Source organism: Paramormyrops kingsleyae, chromosome 23 (assembly GCF_048594095.1).
Source record: "Paramormyrops kingsleyae isolate MSU_618 chromosome 23, PKINGS_0.4, whole genome shotgun sequence".
Classification (NCBI taxonomy): domain Eukaryota; kingdom Metazoa; phylum Chordata; class Actinopteri; order Osteoglossiformes; family Mormyridae; genus Paramormyrops; species Paramormyrops kingsleyae.
This window is the reverse complement of record NC_132819.1, coordinates 4,550,204-4,566,953: the sequence shown is the minus strand read 5'-3', so window position 1 is coordinate 4,566,953 and position 16,750 is coordinate 4,550,204. Positions and strand designations below refer to the sequence as shown.

General features: G+C 40.6%; 2 protein-coding genes across 3 annotated transcripts; both read right to left on the bottom strand.

Moving 5' to 3' along the window:
• Nucleotides 1–452: 452 nt before the first annotated feature.
• rpz4 (rapunzel 4) lies at nucleotides 453–7,575 on the bottom strand. 2 transcript variants are annotated; one of them, XM_023830516.2, is made up of 3 exons: nucleotides 7,407–7,550; nucleotides 3,646–3,807; nucleotides 453–2,022 (listed from the first exon to the last, which is right to left on the bottom strand). In XM_023830516.2, exon 3 carries the CDS (start codon nucleotides 1,987–1,989, stop codon nucleotides 814–816), a length of 1,176 nt encoding a protein of 391 aa, XP_023686284.2. In that variant the 5' UTR covers nucleotides 1,990–2,022; nucleotides 3,646–3,807; nucleotides 7,407–7,550; the 3' UTR covers nucleotides 453–813. The 2 variants fall into 2 exon arrangements, with proteins under 2 accessions (XP_023686284.2, XP_023686285.2); XM_023830517.2 differs by lacking the exons at nucleotides 453–2,022; nucleotides 3,646–3,807 and adding an exon at nucleotides 3,860–5,873 and having other exon boundaries at nucleotides 7,407–7,575.
• A 1,287-nt stretch (nucleotides 7,576–8,862) lies between these two features.
• LOC111853500 (protein rapunzel-like) lies at nucleotides 8,863–13,032 on the bottom strand. The gene is made up of 2 exons (XM_023830445.2): nucleotides 12,883–13,032; nucleotides 8,863–11,887 (listed from the first exon to the last, which is right to left on the bottom strand). The coding sequence occupies exon 2, from the start codon at nucleotides 11,848–11,850 to the stop codon at nucleotides 10,678–10,680; it is 1,173 nt and encodes a 390-aa protein (XP_023686213.2). The 5' UTR covers nucleotides 11,851–11,887; nucleotides 12,883–13,032; the 3' UTR covers nucleotides 8,863–10,677.
• Nucleotides 13,033–16,750: the final 3,718 nt, after the last annotated feature.

Genomic DNA, 16,750 nt, shown 5'->3' with positions numbered 1-16,750 from the left:
TGTTCAACCGAATAGTTACTTCAGCATTAGTTCAAATACAAGAACTCGTGGCCATAGGTGGAAATTAGCGGGAGAACATTTCAAACTGGATTTAAGGAAGCACTTCTTTACACAGCGTGTAGTCAGAGTATGGAATAGTCTTCCTGATAACGTAGTGCAAGCTGAATCCTTGGGTTCCTTTAAATCAGAGCTAGATAAGATTTTAACAACTCTGAGCTATTAGTTAAGTTCTCCCCAAGCGAGCTCGATGGGCCGAATGGCCTCCTCTCGTTTGTATAGTTCTTATGTTCTTATGTTCTTATGTTCTTTCTTGGTAAAACAAACACAGAAAGAAAGATGCCTACTAAGTATTTGGTATTAGTGCCCTTTTTACATGAAAAACTCAAAGACTAACCAAGACAACAATGTTTCAGTTTCACAACAGTCAGAAAGGTTAAGTCTTTCAAAACATATGTAATATAAGGTTGTTTTTTAATATATAGATAAATTTCTAGGACTTGAAGAAAACAGAAAGGATTAAAAAGAAATAAAGTTCAATTTAGTCTTCAGTAAAGTGCTTCACGATAAGATGATAAAGTCATGCAAGGTGATTAAGTGAGGGATCTGTATAGGCAGTTGATGCGCTTGGTTACTAAGCTAAAAGGGATGTTAAGATATTTGACAAACTAATCAGACCAGATTTAACTGGAAAAATCAAAATAAAGAAAAGCCACTTGATTCCATCTTTAGCCTTCATATTAAATTCAGTAAGAGATCATTCTGTGATTCTGCCCCCAACACCAAGCAGTGAGAGAACATCTTCAACATGGCAGCTCAGGAAGAATGAACACAAACATAAACATTCTGGAAGACCTCCCAGAAGTGCAGCTCATCAGTGAAGCTCCAGGAGCAGCCCAAGTCCTTGGTCACCTTGACTGTGTTAACCGCACAGACTGGCAACGTATGAAACAGCAATTCTGCTGTGGCTTCTGGAGAAATCTTCTTCTGATCCTGGATCAGCTTCCGTATTTGAGGTTTGTCCAGAGGCTCCGGGGAGGCGCTGTAGGATATCATCACATTCAGCTTGTCATCTTGTGCCGTCGCTTGAAACCGACTCTTTCCTGCTAAGCAATCAAAGTCCTTTTTCCTAGCAAAGATGCCACTGGGTGAATTATATACGCGAACTGACCAACCGACCCAGTCATACTTCCGCTTCAGAGCTTCTATGATGGCGTCTGCTAGCTGCTGATTGGTCATGGGCCCGCCCTCGTCCCTCACCAGTCGCCGGATGTCTGTAAGGGCCTGATTTGGGAAGCTGTTGATGCAGTCCTCGATGACAGCGTTCATTTTAGCCTGAACCTCATTAGTCTTCTCGTTCCAGTCTTGTAGAATTTTGTCCACATCATCACACTCCTTCAGGGCAGAGTAACCCAAGAGGGCAATGAGGCCCACGCAGAAAAGGTGCTTTAACCGGGCGCAGAAGTCCTCCATGGACCTCCTGTTTTTTTCTTCATAATTCAGTGTGATCTCCAACACCGACTCATCGGAAAAGTTGTCTCCGGTCACAGCTCCATACAGGGTGTTTAAGTTCTTTTCTCCTCCAGTCTTTGCAAAATGTTCCATGAAGAGCTTCTTCTTGACCTCGCGGAACTTGGGCTTGGCGTTGAGGATGTCCATGTACTTACGGAACTGATTGGTGAGGTTCTCCTCTACCTGGAAGTAGGCCGCATCCACACCACTCTTTTTGATCTGCTGGTTGATGCGCTCCACTTCCTCTGACATCACTTCCAGGCGTTCCCGAACCTTCTGGAACTGTTCCTTCATGTACTCTGCCTCTTTGCTCTCTACGTTGTCCAGGGCTAATTGCACGAGAGGTGCAGCAATGGAGAACACGGGAAAAAGATCCCCTGCCATGCTGGCGATAACTTCAGCACCCTTCTCAAACACCTCCATTACAGTCTCCACAGTTTCCTTCTTGTCTACCAGTAATTTCTGCAGCTGCTCAGCCATCTTGGTGTTGATTTGGAACAAGAAAGCTCCTCTCTGTAAACAAAATTCTGGTGCTTAATATTTATGAAAAATGGTATGTGTTTAACAAGAACTGTAATTTAACAGCTTTGGCCCTGCCTGTACTGAATTAGCAGTTCTGTGGCATGTTTTTTTTTTTTTAGGTTTTTTGTATTTAATTTAGCATATTCTTGAACATTTTTTGGTTTTGTTGTGTTTTGTGTCTATATCATTAAAATCATATTTGTACTTGTTTCACCTGTCACATTTACACAGACCAAATGTAAACACCTGTAAATCTTCAAAAATTTTATGAGCTCAAGTTTCAAAGGAGTTTGATACATCAAAGCTGTGATGAAAGTCTCATCTGACTGTTTTACCGTACAATGCAATAAATAAGTTCAATAAACCCAGTGATTTGGACTGTGGTCTTCTTAAGTGTGGTTGGAACACTGACATAGTCCTCACATGTACTGAAGCAGAATGATTAAATAAATGCAAGTGTTGGTTTTGGGTTTGAAAGTTTAAGAAAATTCTGCCTGTCAACGATCCCAATTGTATAATGTAATAAATGAACAATCTGAGACTTATTGGACAGTACATGTGGATAAGATCATCAGTGGACAAGGACATGCCTTAGTACATTCACTTTTCATTTTCTATTCAGGCAAAAAAAAAAACGTACATTATGTTGATTTGATTGTTTTTAGTTGTTCATTAAACCCTTACCCTCGGGGGGCAGTTCACTCTAGTAATACCCAAGTGTTGTTCGTATTACCAATAGTCAGAATATTTACGATTATTCATCGTACATAACTTCTGCAATTCTTTTGTTTTGTTTTTTAGAACTACTCGGTCACTATAGCGACGGCCCGGGCGAAAAAAAACAAGCCCACCACATTCCGATCGTGCAAACCACGTTTTCAGCATTATCCGAAGTACTAGATTTGCAAATACAGGCCACTTATTTTCTTCCAATATTTAAAAATAAAAATAAAACCTGTTCTTGCTCCATAAGGCCTTGCACCGCTTATATCCACAATAACTGGCTAGAGTTCATTACTCAGACGCGTTCCAAGTACGGAAACATGGTCGTTATCACAGTGCGTTAGGTTAACTTAATTACGTTTGTATGCTGTGAAATGTTAAACCGAAAACATTGAATTAGCTGTTAAGATAGTTTAAGTATATGAATATTGATATATGTTGGTAAATCTGAAACGTCTTGTTTAGCATTCGTTGACTGGTGTTTAACAATGGATGTGTTTACTGAAATGAATCTGCTGCATTAAATGGTTGTTTATATTTTAAGTTGATATTTCAAAAACTATTTTCCTCGATGCCATGCATCAACGTTTTAATATTTTAAGTACAACTCGGATCAAATTTTCTCCCTACATCGTATAGTATCGCATATAAAACCCAAGTGTTGTTTTTCTTATTTCACTCTAAAATGTATTACTTTTAAGTTTTTTTTATTGTTTATTTTCATTTGACCAAAGATTAGGCCTAAATAAAAGTTTACCATGAATAAAGAACATTTAGCTTACTTAAAAATGATCCAGGAAGTAGCGCACGCTGCATTAACACGTGATCTATTCGTTAGCTTTTAGTCCGTTTAATGATTAAAATATATTTAACAACAATCGAACAACTTACCTTTTGCACCTTAGTAACTACAGAAGCTTTTTGCTTATTGCCGGTAACAGCAGTTTTTGTTTAGTTATTTTTATACTAAGAAAGACAGCGATGTAAGGACTCGACACACCCAAGGAAGGCAGATCCAGCTGCGGGACCGGCCTGATCGCTGTCACCTCCCACCTTAAAAAAAAAAAAACAGCAGAAAGAAAATAGCTAAATTACATAAAGTGACCAAATTGCTATTAGATACAATTTACCACATACACACATTTGTTGGTGCCAGTGTAATAATCAATAATCAACAAATGTAGCGTGAAGCTCAAACTGAAGACTATGACTGTCACAGATCATCAATGTTAAAACGGGCCGCTGCCAGACCTTACTGTATATATCCATAGTACATACATTCACACAACCTAAGAATTATTTTTTTATTGTATGACTATCATAATTATACACGTGACCTAACCAGTCCAAATTTTCGTATTATTGGGTTTTGCGTCGTGTCATATAACTGTGTCGTGTCATATAACTGTGTCGTGTCATATAACTGTGATATGTGCAGCATTAGATCATTTGCAACATAAATTGACATCTATACCATATTGGTCTGACCAACCCCGTGATACAGACCACTATACCTCAGCAAGTTACATTGGTGAGGAGATGCTTGTTATAGTGCCTTTTTAACGCAAAATCATATATGGCTATAAAACGCTGAATATGCTAACCTGGCACCTACACATGTATTAGTATATTGGTGTAAACCACATTGCTTAAATACCTGACCAATACCTACAATAGGTCTACATAATCTCACATTTTAATTGTTACATCTATACAGATGCAGCATCACTATGCTTTCTCACACTTAAGTAAAAATACACTGACAGCACACAGTTCTTTACTGACTTTTAAATTGCACCATTATGATTAGTAATGAGAATGAGCAGATTTTAGAGTTTAAAACACATTACAACTATTTATTTTCAGTATAGAAGTTTAATTTTTTCCATGAAATGAAAGTTGTCAATGCGCCAGGGCCCATTATGGCAGAGTCAGCAGGGGCTCCCCAGAGCAGTCATCAGGAAAGGTGTTGGACTCAGCTGCTGACTTGGTTCTGCTAATTGCATACACAGCACAGCTGGGTAGGTGGTCACTGAGCAACTGAGCCACATCTGCCATTTTCCCCTTCAGCGGCTGCCCCTCGATCTGATCCTGGATCTGGCTTTTGTCGATGGGCACAGGCTCCACACTGAAGGAGACCAACATCCTGATGTTATCCTTGGTCACAATGTCAAAGAAATTTCTGCTGCCACTGATGCCAAGGTATTCTTTCCCAGCCAACTGCTGCAATGGAAAATGCTCCTTGTGTTTAAAAACAAGGACAGACCAAGTCACCCAGTCGTACTTCTTATCTAGAAAGGTTAGGAGGGACTAAATTAATTTGCGGTTGACACTACCCTCCTTATCCAGTAGGTGGTGCTCAACATCCATCTTAGCCTGCACAGCAAAAGTCTCCTTACAGTCATCCACAGCGGCCTTCATGCGCCTCTCCACCTCTCCCATCCTCTCTTGCCACTTGCTCACCAGCTCCTCGCCCACCTCGCCCTGATTTAGGGCGGCATGGCCCATAACCGCGATGATGCCCATGATGAAAAGCTTCTTCAGCCCCGAGCAGAATTCCTCCACAGCCCTGCGGCTTCTTTGCTCTATGGCCAGCACTGTCTCCAGCAGGGGCTCCCCAGAGCTTCCAGTGACTGCACCATATATGGCATCCAGATTCAGGTCACCTCCAGTCTTCTCAAAATGTTTCAGGAAGAGCTTCTTCTTGACCGCGCGGAACTTGGGCTTGGCGTTGAGGATGTCCATGTACTTACGGAACACATTGTTGAGGTTCTCTTCTACCTGGAAATAGGCCACGTCCACCTCACTCTTTCTGATCTGCTGGTTGATGCGTTCCACCTCCTCTGACATCACTTCCAGGTGTTCCCAAACCTTCTGGAACTGTTCCTTCATGTACTCTGCCTCTGTGCTCTCTGTGTTGTCCAGGGCTAATTGCACGAGAGGCAGCGAAATGGAGAACACAGAGAAGTCCTCTGCAGAGCTGTCCACAGCTTCAGCACCCTTGTCAAACACCTCCATTACAGTTTCCACCATATCTCTCTTGTCTAACAGTATTTCTGGCAGTGGCTCAGCCATTTTGGAAATGGTACCGTGTTGATTTGGAACAAAGAAGCTTCTCTCTGTAAACAAAATTTTACTGCTTAGTATTTATCAGAAATGGTACTTGTTTTACAAGGCTTCCGGCTTAATCGTTTTGGTCCTGCCTGTACTGAATTTGGGTGCTGGATGCACGTTTTATGTATTTTTCAAACTGGAAAAAGTTTTCATGTACTGTATATAATTTTAATTGGGCCACTTTGTGTAAAGAACATCAATGGGCAAGGAGATATATGCATGCTTTAGTACATTCACTTTCCATTTTCAATTCAGACAACAAACATGCACGCCACTAAATCAATACTGGTTGTTTTCAGTTGTCCATTAAAGCCTGACTATCATGGGCGTGGGTGGTGGTGGACGGTATCTATTTCAATCCTGTAATACTGGATACTGTTCTATTTCCGGGCTAAATACTGAGCCGCGGGGATCAACACCGCGGTGAATTTAAACACGTGGTATTTAATAACGTAACCTACATTGTTTCTTTTTTCAGGAATCAAACGTTTTGCTGTGTAAACGCTGACGATCCCTACTGAGCTGTATAAACAATGAGCAAAGGACTGTAATTACACTTTTGAAAACATCGATTTTTATGTATCTCGGTACGAATTTTTAAAACTTTGGTCACCATATAGTGACGGTTTGGGCGAATAAACAAATGCAATATATTCCGACGCAAACCACGTTTTCAGCATTGTGTGTAGTAGGCCTACTTCAATTGTTAAATATAGGCTGCATATTTTCTTTCGATATTCTATTTACTGATAAAAATAAAAACCTATATCAAATGTTAAACCGAAAGCATTAAGTTAGCGGTTACAATATATCCTGAACGTTTTTTAAAATATATAATTCATATTCGTTTCATTTCAAAATTATTGTAGGCCTACGCTGGTAAATCTGAATGGTCTTGTGTAGCATATACGTTGACCGGTGTTTAACAGAAAGTTTAATTAATGTATTTATAAATCTGCTACATTGAGTCGTTACTACAGCTGATACTTTAAACACAATTTTCCTCGATGCAGTCTATGTTTTAATACATTTGTAAAATCTAACTCGTATCAAACCGTATTCATATATCCAAGAAAGTAGCTGTCCAAATTGGTAAGGACCAATTACTGAGCCCCGGACCCCCACCCTAAACACACACGGTACTCCCACAATATTATTAGATCTGTGTCCCTATACTGGCCACGGGTCCGGAGCCTGTCCCGGTACGGGCTATGGGCGTGAAGCTGGGGTTACCAGGTGTGGCTGGTGCGCCAATGTCCCAGCCGTCCGAACCAAACCAACGCCCACGCCTAAGTCCTTAATGTCAACAGCAACTGTTGTTTTCTCTTGTTTCATGATATTTATTGAGTTTGAGTTTTTGCTTGTTTATTTTGAATTTGATCGTCGAAGATTAAATAAAACTTAACATTTACAAAAAAAAAAAAAAAACTTATCCAGGAAGTAGGCTTCCTGTTTTAAGGCGTGATCGTTTTCTCTACCTTTTGGTACCTTTAAAGATAAAAATAAACTACATATTTTACAACAGTCGACGAACTTACCTTTCCCAGCGTTGTAATTACAAACGTTTTCGCTTATTGCCGGTTACGACCAGTTTCTGATATATATATATATATTTTAAAAAGATAGCGATTTAAAAGACTTTGCACACCCAAGAAACGCAGATCTAACTGTGGGGGCGGCCTGATCGCTTTCACCTCCCTCCTGGCAAACCAATTAGCTGTGTTACATTAAGTGTCCATATATTGCTATTAGACGCAAACACATTTGTTGGTGCCACCGTGAGAATAGGTCATAATCAATAAATATATGAAGTAAAAAGTGAAGATGATGACTTAGGAAGGGATTCTTGGTATTAAAAAAATAGATAACTGCCAGATATCAGTAGAACAGGCAATTATAATTACCGTACAGGACCTGGTCCAAGGGTTTTGAAATTCTGGCTAAATCTCCTCCATCCAGGGGCCCCTACTTCTTCCAGACTTCTGTTTTTTTTTGACCTGATGATACCATATTTAGTTATGAAGGTAATGATCCTGATATGAGGTAACTCAGTTGATATTAGTAGAGTCCCATTATCTGGCCACAGTATACCTACAGCAGGGTTGCCAACTCTCACGCAAGCAATCTTACGGGAAATCTATATCATCCCATTACAAACTTAAACTTAGTTACATCAAAAGCATTGGGTCAGTTTGCAAACCCTACAGACTATTTACAAGGTAAGAAAACTGTCACATACATGTAAATGCGTGTGCATGTGTGTGCAGACTTATCTCGAACTGAAAATGTAACTCCAGTCAGCAGACCTAAGTTGGCAACCCTGCCGCAAGTGGTTGGCAGAAGATTTTAGATATCACCACACCTTGGAAATAGGCTGAAATCTCTCTTGTTCTATACATTATAAAATACCTCATTGTTATTACTGCTTAACCAACGCTGATGACACCATTCCAGCCTTTGGCGTTATTCTTATAGATCTACTTGCAGATCCTATTGACTTGTGTCAATGGGCCATGTTGCTGAAACAGATGGAAAATTCCATCAGGACCTTTCATTTGCTGGAGATGTGCTGCCATGTGTCAAAGACCTGAACCTCAATGGAGGGATATTACATTTCACATGATGTAACTATAGGCCTGTAACTAAATAAAAGCCTTAGTGAAGGGAAATTGCAGTGAAAGATACAGAATATGAACTGGGAATCTGTTTGGTTGAGTGTGAGAGACAGTGGCTGCCCCTATGTATACAGGCCCAGTCTAATTAATTAATTCTAAAGGACGGAATTGTTCAATTCACGTCAGAACACAAAGGTGTTCTGTCCAGAATATGGAAAAAGCAGAGAAAAACACAGTGCAAACCAAAGAAAATGAATGGAAATTGCCTGAAACTCACATCAATATCTATTACAGATCCATAATCTCCAAGAAGAGAGAGCTGACTGACTTTGCCAGTTGTTGATTGTAAGTGGGCAGTATGAGATATATAACACTTAAAAGGCTTGATATCAGAATTGATTGTGTTTGGGCAGAGACATCAATGGACAAAGTGGAAGCAGATCCTTACTTTTCATTTGACGCCAGGGGATGCACATTCGCCGTTACATTAACCGGCCGCTTCCAGCTACCCATTACAGCTCTTGGTGCTTCGCTTCCGTGTCGTTAGCCGTATATACAGAGTATAGACATTAACACAACCAGTCCACATTTTTCTTATTTTCGGGTTTTGCGTGGTCATACAAGCATGCGAGATCTGTGTGATACGTGCAGCGTTAAATCATCTGCAACATAAATTGCCATCTGTAACATCTTAGTGTTACAAGACTCACATTTATTGTAATGACGTAATGAACTTATCGATACATGTTAAACACATCACCACCGCAGCATGTTACATGGATGATGTCATGCTTGTTAGTAACTTTCTTCTGTCGTAGTAGGTTGGATACATGCAACCAAGATGACTCAAGCTATTTATATGTATCAGACTGTACTGAGATACAAATACTGTAGGTTTTTTAAACAATTTCTTCTTGAAATGGGGGTGTCTTAAAATCACCGCAAAATCATCTATGACTGTGAAACACAAATATTTAACACAAAAAGACAAAGAATGAGGTAACTAGTTACATTGTATTGGGAAAAAGAAAAGAAGATGTAAGATATAACCTGCAGAAAAGACAGTACATAACGCACACAGACAGATGCAACATCACTATGATTACTCACTATTAAAATACACTAACAGCAAACAGTTCTCTATTGACTTTTATTTTATTTATTTTATTTATTTATTTATTTATTTAATTTTATTATTATTATTTTTTTTATTATTATTTTTTATTTATTGACCTTGACTTTTATAATGCACCTTTGTGATCATTAATGGCAAATAGCAGATTTCATAGTTTGAAGGACATTACAACATTAATTTGTGTGTAAAATTGCTTAATTTGGTTTATGAAGCGAAAGGCGTCCGTGGCAATATAGAATTAGATATTTTACAGGTGACAAATGGCAGGTTTGGATGTGACTATATAGATTAGCATCATCCATCCATCCATCCATCCATCATCCAACTGCTTATTCAGTACAGTGTCACTGGGTAGATTTATCTCAATAATGCATTAATAGTTACTGCAAGGGATGATCCAAAAACTGAACAAGACAGATGCCTGTCCAAACATTAGTGTGAATTGCATCTTACTTATACAGGTGACTCTAAGCATAACACTGTCCAAATGGGCCCACACAATGCATACAGGTATATGATGAGAAACAATGTCCAAATTAGTGTCCATTTTACCTAAAGAATATCTTCATAGTCACCTCCCACATTTGTGAATTTGACGTTTGCAGATTCAGTTATTCACGAGTTTCTGGATGATGTGTAAGCCAAAAGGGTATGAACAATACTGAAAATGATTTGGATCACATGAAAGCATATAATATATAAATATCAATTTTATTTAATATTTGATATTGTAACTGCATACTATATCTTTAATATTGAAAGGTATTTGAAAAATTATAACTGAGTAGTGTGGGGTCTACACATCTTGACATGGGTACGTCAAGCATCTCTGTCTCAGGAACCAATCTCACGTGTTAAGTGTCTCTGTGATTGTGGAACCTCGTGTTTCTCTCGGTAACTTTTAAACTTTTCAGTGCCATTAATTTTGCTTTTTTTAATAATGGAGCTAAGTATTCATCACAAATATTCACCTTTGCAGGGATCTTCCGTCCTTTACCCTCACTAATGTTAAGAGGTGACTGTACTTGGTAATCAGCTAATGAATTCCGTTGTTAAGGGCTATTTGGAGTGGATGCAGAAGTGCGCTTTCTTGTGACTTTCATAATAGTAGCAGTCATCAGGAAAGGTGTTGGACTCAGCTGCTGACTTGGTTCTGCTAATTGCATACACAGCACAGCTGGGTAGGTGGTCACTGAGCAACTGAGCCACATCTGCCATTTTCCCCTTCAGCGGCTGCCCCTCGATCTGATCCTGGATCTGGCTTTTGTCGATGGGCACAGGCTCCACACTGAAGGAGACCAACATCCTGATGTTATCCTTGGTCACAATGTCAAAGAAATTTCTGCTGCCACTGATGCCAAGGTATTCCTTCCCAGCCAACTGCTGCAATGGAAAATGCTCCTTGTGTTTAAAAACAAGGACAGACCAAGCCACCCAGTCGTACTTCTTATCTAGAAAGGTTAGGAGGGGCTCGATGAATTTGCGGTTGACACTACCCTCCTTATCCAGTAGGTGGTGCTCAACATCCATCTTAGCCTGCACAGCAAAATTCTCCTTACAGTCATCCACAGCGGCCTTCATGCGCCTCTCCACCTCTCCCATCCTCTCTTGCCACTTGCTCACCAGCTCCTCGCCCACCTCGCCCTGATTTAGGGCGGCATGGCCCATAACCGCGATGATGCCCATGATGAAAAGCTTCTTCAGCCCCGAGCAGAATTCCTCCACAGCCCTGCGGCTTCTTTGCTCTATGGCCAGCACTGTCTCCAGCAGGGGCTCCCCAGAGCTTCCAGTGACTGCACCATATATGGCATCCAGATTCAGGTCAGCCCCAGTGTTCTCAAAATGGCGGAGGAACTTCTCCATCTTCTTCTGCTGGAACTCAGTTGCATTGACGAAGTCCTGGAACTTCTCATACTGGCTGATCATCTGGGCCTCGTAGTCGAAGTTCTGCTTGTTGATGGAGACCCGCTGTAATTCCCGGGTAATGCTGTCTACCTCCTGGCTGACGCCGGCAAGCTTCTGGTCCAGCCTCCGGAACTGCTCCGTCAGGTAGCGACTCTCTGCGCTTCCCGGGCTGTGGATTATCTGGGCGGCGGCCCGAAAGACGGCTTCCAGGAGGGGGTGGAGTTTCCCCACAGTAGCCGCCAGCACCTCGCACCCCTCTCCTACAAGCTCCACCCCCTTTTCAATCTTGCTTTTGTTCTCCACAAGCCATTCTTCCAAGCTGTTCATTTTTCCCCTTTCCCTCAGAACATCCAAACAAGGTGAACTGCAAAAGAAAAAGGTACCCTATCTTAAGTACATCCCATCTAGTAAGAATCACAATAGCGCTAAATCCATTGTCATAATGCTTTAAGCATACTTTAGATTATATGTTCATATAAAGTGGCAGCTGTACAGAGAAATTTCATCATGGAATATGGTGTAAAACATGGTTTACATCTTCAGATTTTTCAGGCATGTAGCCACTTATTAAAATTATCGGGTTTAAAACCCCACCCCAAAATTTTTTTCCTCCTGATCAGGCGTGTAGCCAGCTAGTAAATTTACAGACCAATCGCTGGCATTGTTGTACACCCCCCCCCCCCCACAAAATGTATTTCTGGCTACAGGTCTGATCCACAGACGTACCCTTCATCAGTAACACACCTTTCTACGCCACTGACAAAACTGCACATTATGTCATAATTATTTATTGATGCCACCGATTTATAATTAACTAGATTATAATTGATTATACAAATTCAGGTTGCTATATCAAACCGTTTCATTTAACAAAGCACGTATGTTTACATGAGGAACATGTCCTTGGTACATAGCCTGTGAGACAGTGGGTCTGCAGATCAGCACCATCCCAGCCTTTCTGACACAACACTAACAAATGATTGATCGCTGCGGTTTGCCTGCGTGTCGAAAAACCTGTTCAAATACTGCAAAATACCATATTGGTCAATACCTGCAAAATCAGAATTAGAATTTACAATTTATGACTCATAAACCATTTTTTTGCCTCTTACAAATGATACATCTCACCTCTGTTCCCAAACCACAAGCTCATGTGTTTTTTTAACCACTCCGCCACATTAACAGCAGCTCCCAATGGGCAGCCCGTACTGGTTTAGCAGAATAGCAGAAATGCACATTACGAGCATCGCATGCACGGAATCTGTCCCTTTTTTGTCTTTCTTTTTGTTCCCCGATTTTTAAAGGTTCAACGGACTTGCTGATAATCCGCAAAAAGAATGAGAAAAGGATGTGATTTACCTTCTTTCGCAGGCAAAAAAGGAGCAGTCCTAGAAAACAGACAGAGATGAAAGTATTGATGAATTAAGCTCAGCACTGCTTAGGCTCTTCGGTACCAAAAAGATGCGCAGCCCCTTAGGGTTGGTGTGGAATACGCCACACCTCCCCTGAATCGTCTCCATCCTTCACTGCGTGAATCAGGGGGTGGGGACTCAAAGACACAGATGTATTCTGGTAACACCAGCATTCTGAATTCACATTTTATACGCAAATGCAGATAAAAAGAAGACAGCAGCTCACATGATTTTTCCATTAGTAACTAGAGTTTTGGTTCTATTCGGACTCCAGATGTATCTATCAGACTATCTGAATAATCTTCTAGAAAAACCTTGTGTAAAATTACTTGAAGCTATTTATATTGATTAAAAAACATACACATATTAGTTACTCACTAGTATTTTATATAAATGCTAATGCTACCTTCCAATCTCTCACAGGGGATCTGGATTCTGTCCCAGGCAGCACAATGAACAAGGCAGGTATGATAATCAATACATTAAAACGTCTCAGTTAGTATTTCATTATAGGTCAATCAAGCCAATGAAGACAGTAGGAAAATTGCTTACACTACTGCCCTCGCAATACTATGGTTGGGAGTTTCTATCTGGATGACATGAAACTCCACCGCAGCTATGGCAACTGTGAATGATGGAAAACAGATTAAACAGACATTATATTTCAACAGGTTTTAAATAAATGATCCATCAGTGAAATAAAGTGGTTCACTGGTGGTCAGAAGGGTGATTGTCCGGTCTATTACTGTACCATGACCTGGCAAGAGGCCTGTTTTGGTTGCTGTGGTGATTAAAAACCCTGCTATTAAAGTGTAGCTAGCGGCAATAAGATGAGAGGCATATCACTGCAGCCAGGAGCTGAATGTCGAGTGGGAGGGGCAGATAACTGTTATCATCTGATATCCAAACTGTAACCCTAACCTGAACCCTAACTCTCGTTATAAAATCCTCCTACCCTTCGTTATATACCTATCCTACTTGACATTGCCCCTCCCACTTCACATTGCCTCTCCTACTCGGCATTGCCCCTCCCATTTGACATTGCCTCTCCTACTCGGCATTGCCCCTCCCATTTGACATTGCCCCTCCTACTCGGCATTGCCCCTCCCATTTGACATTGCCCCTCCTACTCGGCATTGCCTCTCCCACTTGACATTGTCCCTCCCACTCGGCATTGCCCCTCCCACTTGACATTGTCCCTCCCACTCGGCATTGCCCCTCCCACTTGACACTCGGCTCCCGGGTGCAGCTATATATACTTGAATTAGGCTGGTGGAACTTTCAGGGAACATGGGAGCCAGCTGGGTGGAGTTTTAGAAGAGTATGGAAGGGCTGCATGTGAATATTTACAGTGGTACCTCAGAACTCGAACTTAATCCGTTCAGAACTCCGGATCGAATCCTCAAAAGTCTGAGTTCTGATCAAATTTTCCCCATAAGAAATAATGTAAAACCAATTAATTTGTTCCCGGTCACAAAAAAATTACACCTAAATATGTTTGTTTTTTTTAGCATTTAAACACAAAATGAACCGGATAAAACAAGAAGAGCATATACTGTACTAAACACATCTAAGCACATTTATCAAAACAGCAATTTGTAAAGTAAGAAAATAAGTGTATCCAAACAATGTGTAAAGTTAAAAAAAAATGTGTCCTGTCCCGATTGTCCGCTACTTCCGTGAGCCACGCCCCCTCGTTAACCCAGTGTGGAATACCCGTGTGATCAGCTGTTTCTGGTTGTTGTCATTAGTCTTCTGTATTTAGTCCGCGTTTCAGTTTCTTTCCCCAGTCCGGTCATTGTATTGTCTGTCTGCGTTTTGCCTACCTTACCTGCAATTAAACCCCGTATTCCCCGATACCCTGACGTCTGCGCCTTGTCTCCATTCCGTCCCGCTTGACAAGACAATATTATTATAATTAAATGTATTCATGGTTTATTATTACTATTAAAATAATAAGAAATCTTTATTTTTAAATGTATTTTATTATATAATAATAATTTCTGTAACTGTGTATCATTGTCTAAATGTATTTTTACTGTCTATGTATTCAGCTAGTGTAAACATGCACGGTGCTATCACGGCGCATGCAAGGCTGAGACTGAAGCGTTACTCTTTGTTTCCGCTGAGAGACGTGCTGCGTGACATATTTCCCCACATACAAGTTATCTTAGGTCGGCGTTCACGGTTTGAATTCTGAGATTCAGATCGAGCTCTAGGTATTTTTTTTTCTAACTGGTTGGTTCGACTTTTAAGAAATTCGACTTCTAATGAGTTTGAGAACTGAGGTACCACTGTATTTTGGATTCTGTCATTTCAGCTTGAAAACAAAACGGTTCTTCTGTCCTCTTTGCTTCCTGGTTGCATGACTACAAGTGATTTGTCCTAATTAATTATTACTCAGATTATTTATTATTCAGTATTCTCACAACACAGCAATGTCATGAATCTTTAAATAGAATAACTCCACGCACAGCGGTAAGACATGCTTTAGGATCTGCTTTAAGATGCGCCCCCACAAAAGTGTTTCAAACTGACGATAAAAAAACAGCAGCTTGAAGGTCATGATGTATCCGATTGTGTGTGTCACTGAGCAAATGTTTTAATGCTTTTTATTGGGTTAGTCTGTGGAGCCGGTCGATGGATGACTCTGATGAAGGAGTAATAGCATTTCTGCCTCGCCTGTCATTGGGAAGTACAGGATGGACATATAACTGATTGCCTGCCCGCCCTAGCATGCTAACTCTGATATCTGTGCATTAAATACTAAATAATATCGACAGATGTTCTTTCCTTGCACAGACACACAGTATTATGCCGGTACATTTAATCGAATAGATTAAACAGCCCATGTACAAAAGTGAAACATAACAGAATTTAAACATAGTCTTACCATTCTCATCAAGAACGTATTTTTTTAATGCTTCTTGAAATTTAGACAAATTATCTAAATACATTGTAGTTGCACTTTGTTTTTATACGGTTATATATTTTTGTTTTTTTCTTACCTTTGTTTTTGCATTTTCTGATGGGTTTACTGAACTATGGGGGTAACATCTTTGCCACAAAGGGTAATCTTTATAGCTCAATTGGAGTGCAGTGCTGCTGTGCTTTTGCGTCCCTAGGAACTTCTCTGCGTCTCTTCTAAGACATCTTTTAGCCCGGAGTGTGTGTCCGAGGGTTCTCAGACTGAGCGCGTGGAAATTAAAGCATCTCATTTAAACAAATCATTCGGGGCTTCAGGCCCGGGCTCGTGCGAAGAAACGGAAAAAGAGTAGGGGGCCTGAACGTGTCGGATGGGAAGGGGTGCACAGATGGGTCATGTGCAGCGTGACGTCCCTTACCATCCATCAGCAAGCGCGAGTGGGGCGTGTGGATGCAAAAATTAAAAAATTTTAAAAAAAGTCAGCAAGAAAAAATCAGGTATACGTTTTTTTTTTTTTTCGTTCAGAGCCAGAATAACATTCAACAGTTTATCAGAACTGTTTATCAGGACAGAATGTTAATATAATGGCCCACAATCTAACGTTTCCATTTAAAATCATTTATTGCACTGTAATCCATAAACTGCTGTCAATGCCTTTTGCAGTCCCCGTGTTTTCTGAAAGCGCTCTCGATCAGCTCGAAATTACAAGAGGTTGACAGGGCCTGCTGCCATTCCCCTTACGACAACTGAAAGGGTGCATAATACATATGATATACCATTCAACGTGTAACACGTGAGAAAAATATACGTAGACACAGCATGCTAACAAATAACCGATTTAAACCACCTGTTCCCCCCGTTTCATTTCCCTAAATTTCCGTGGGATACA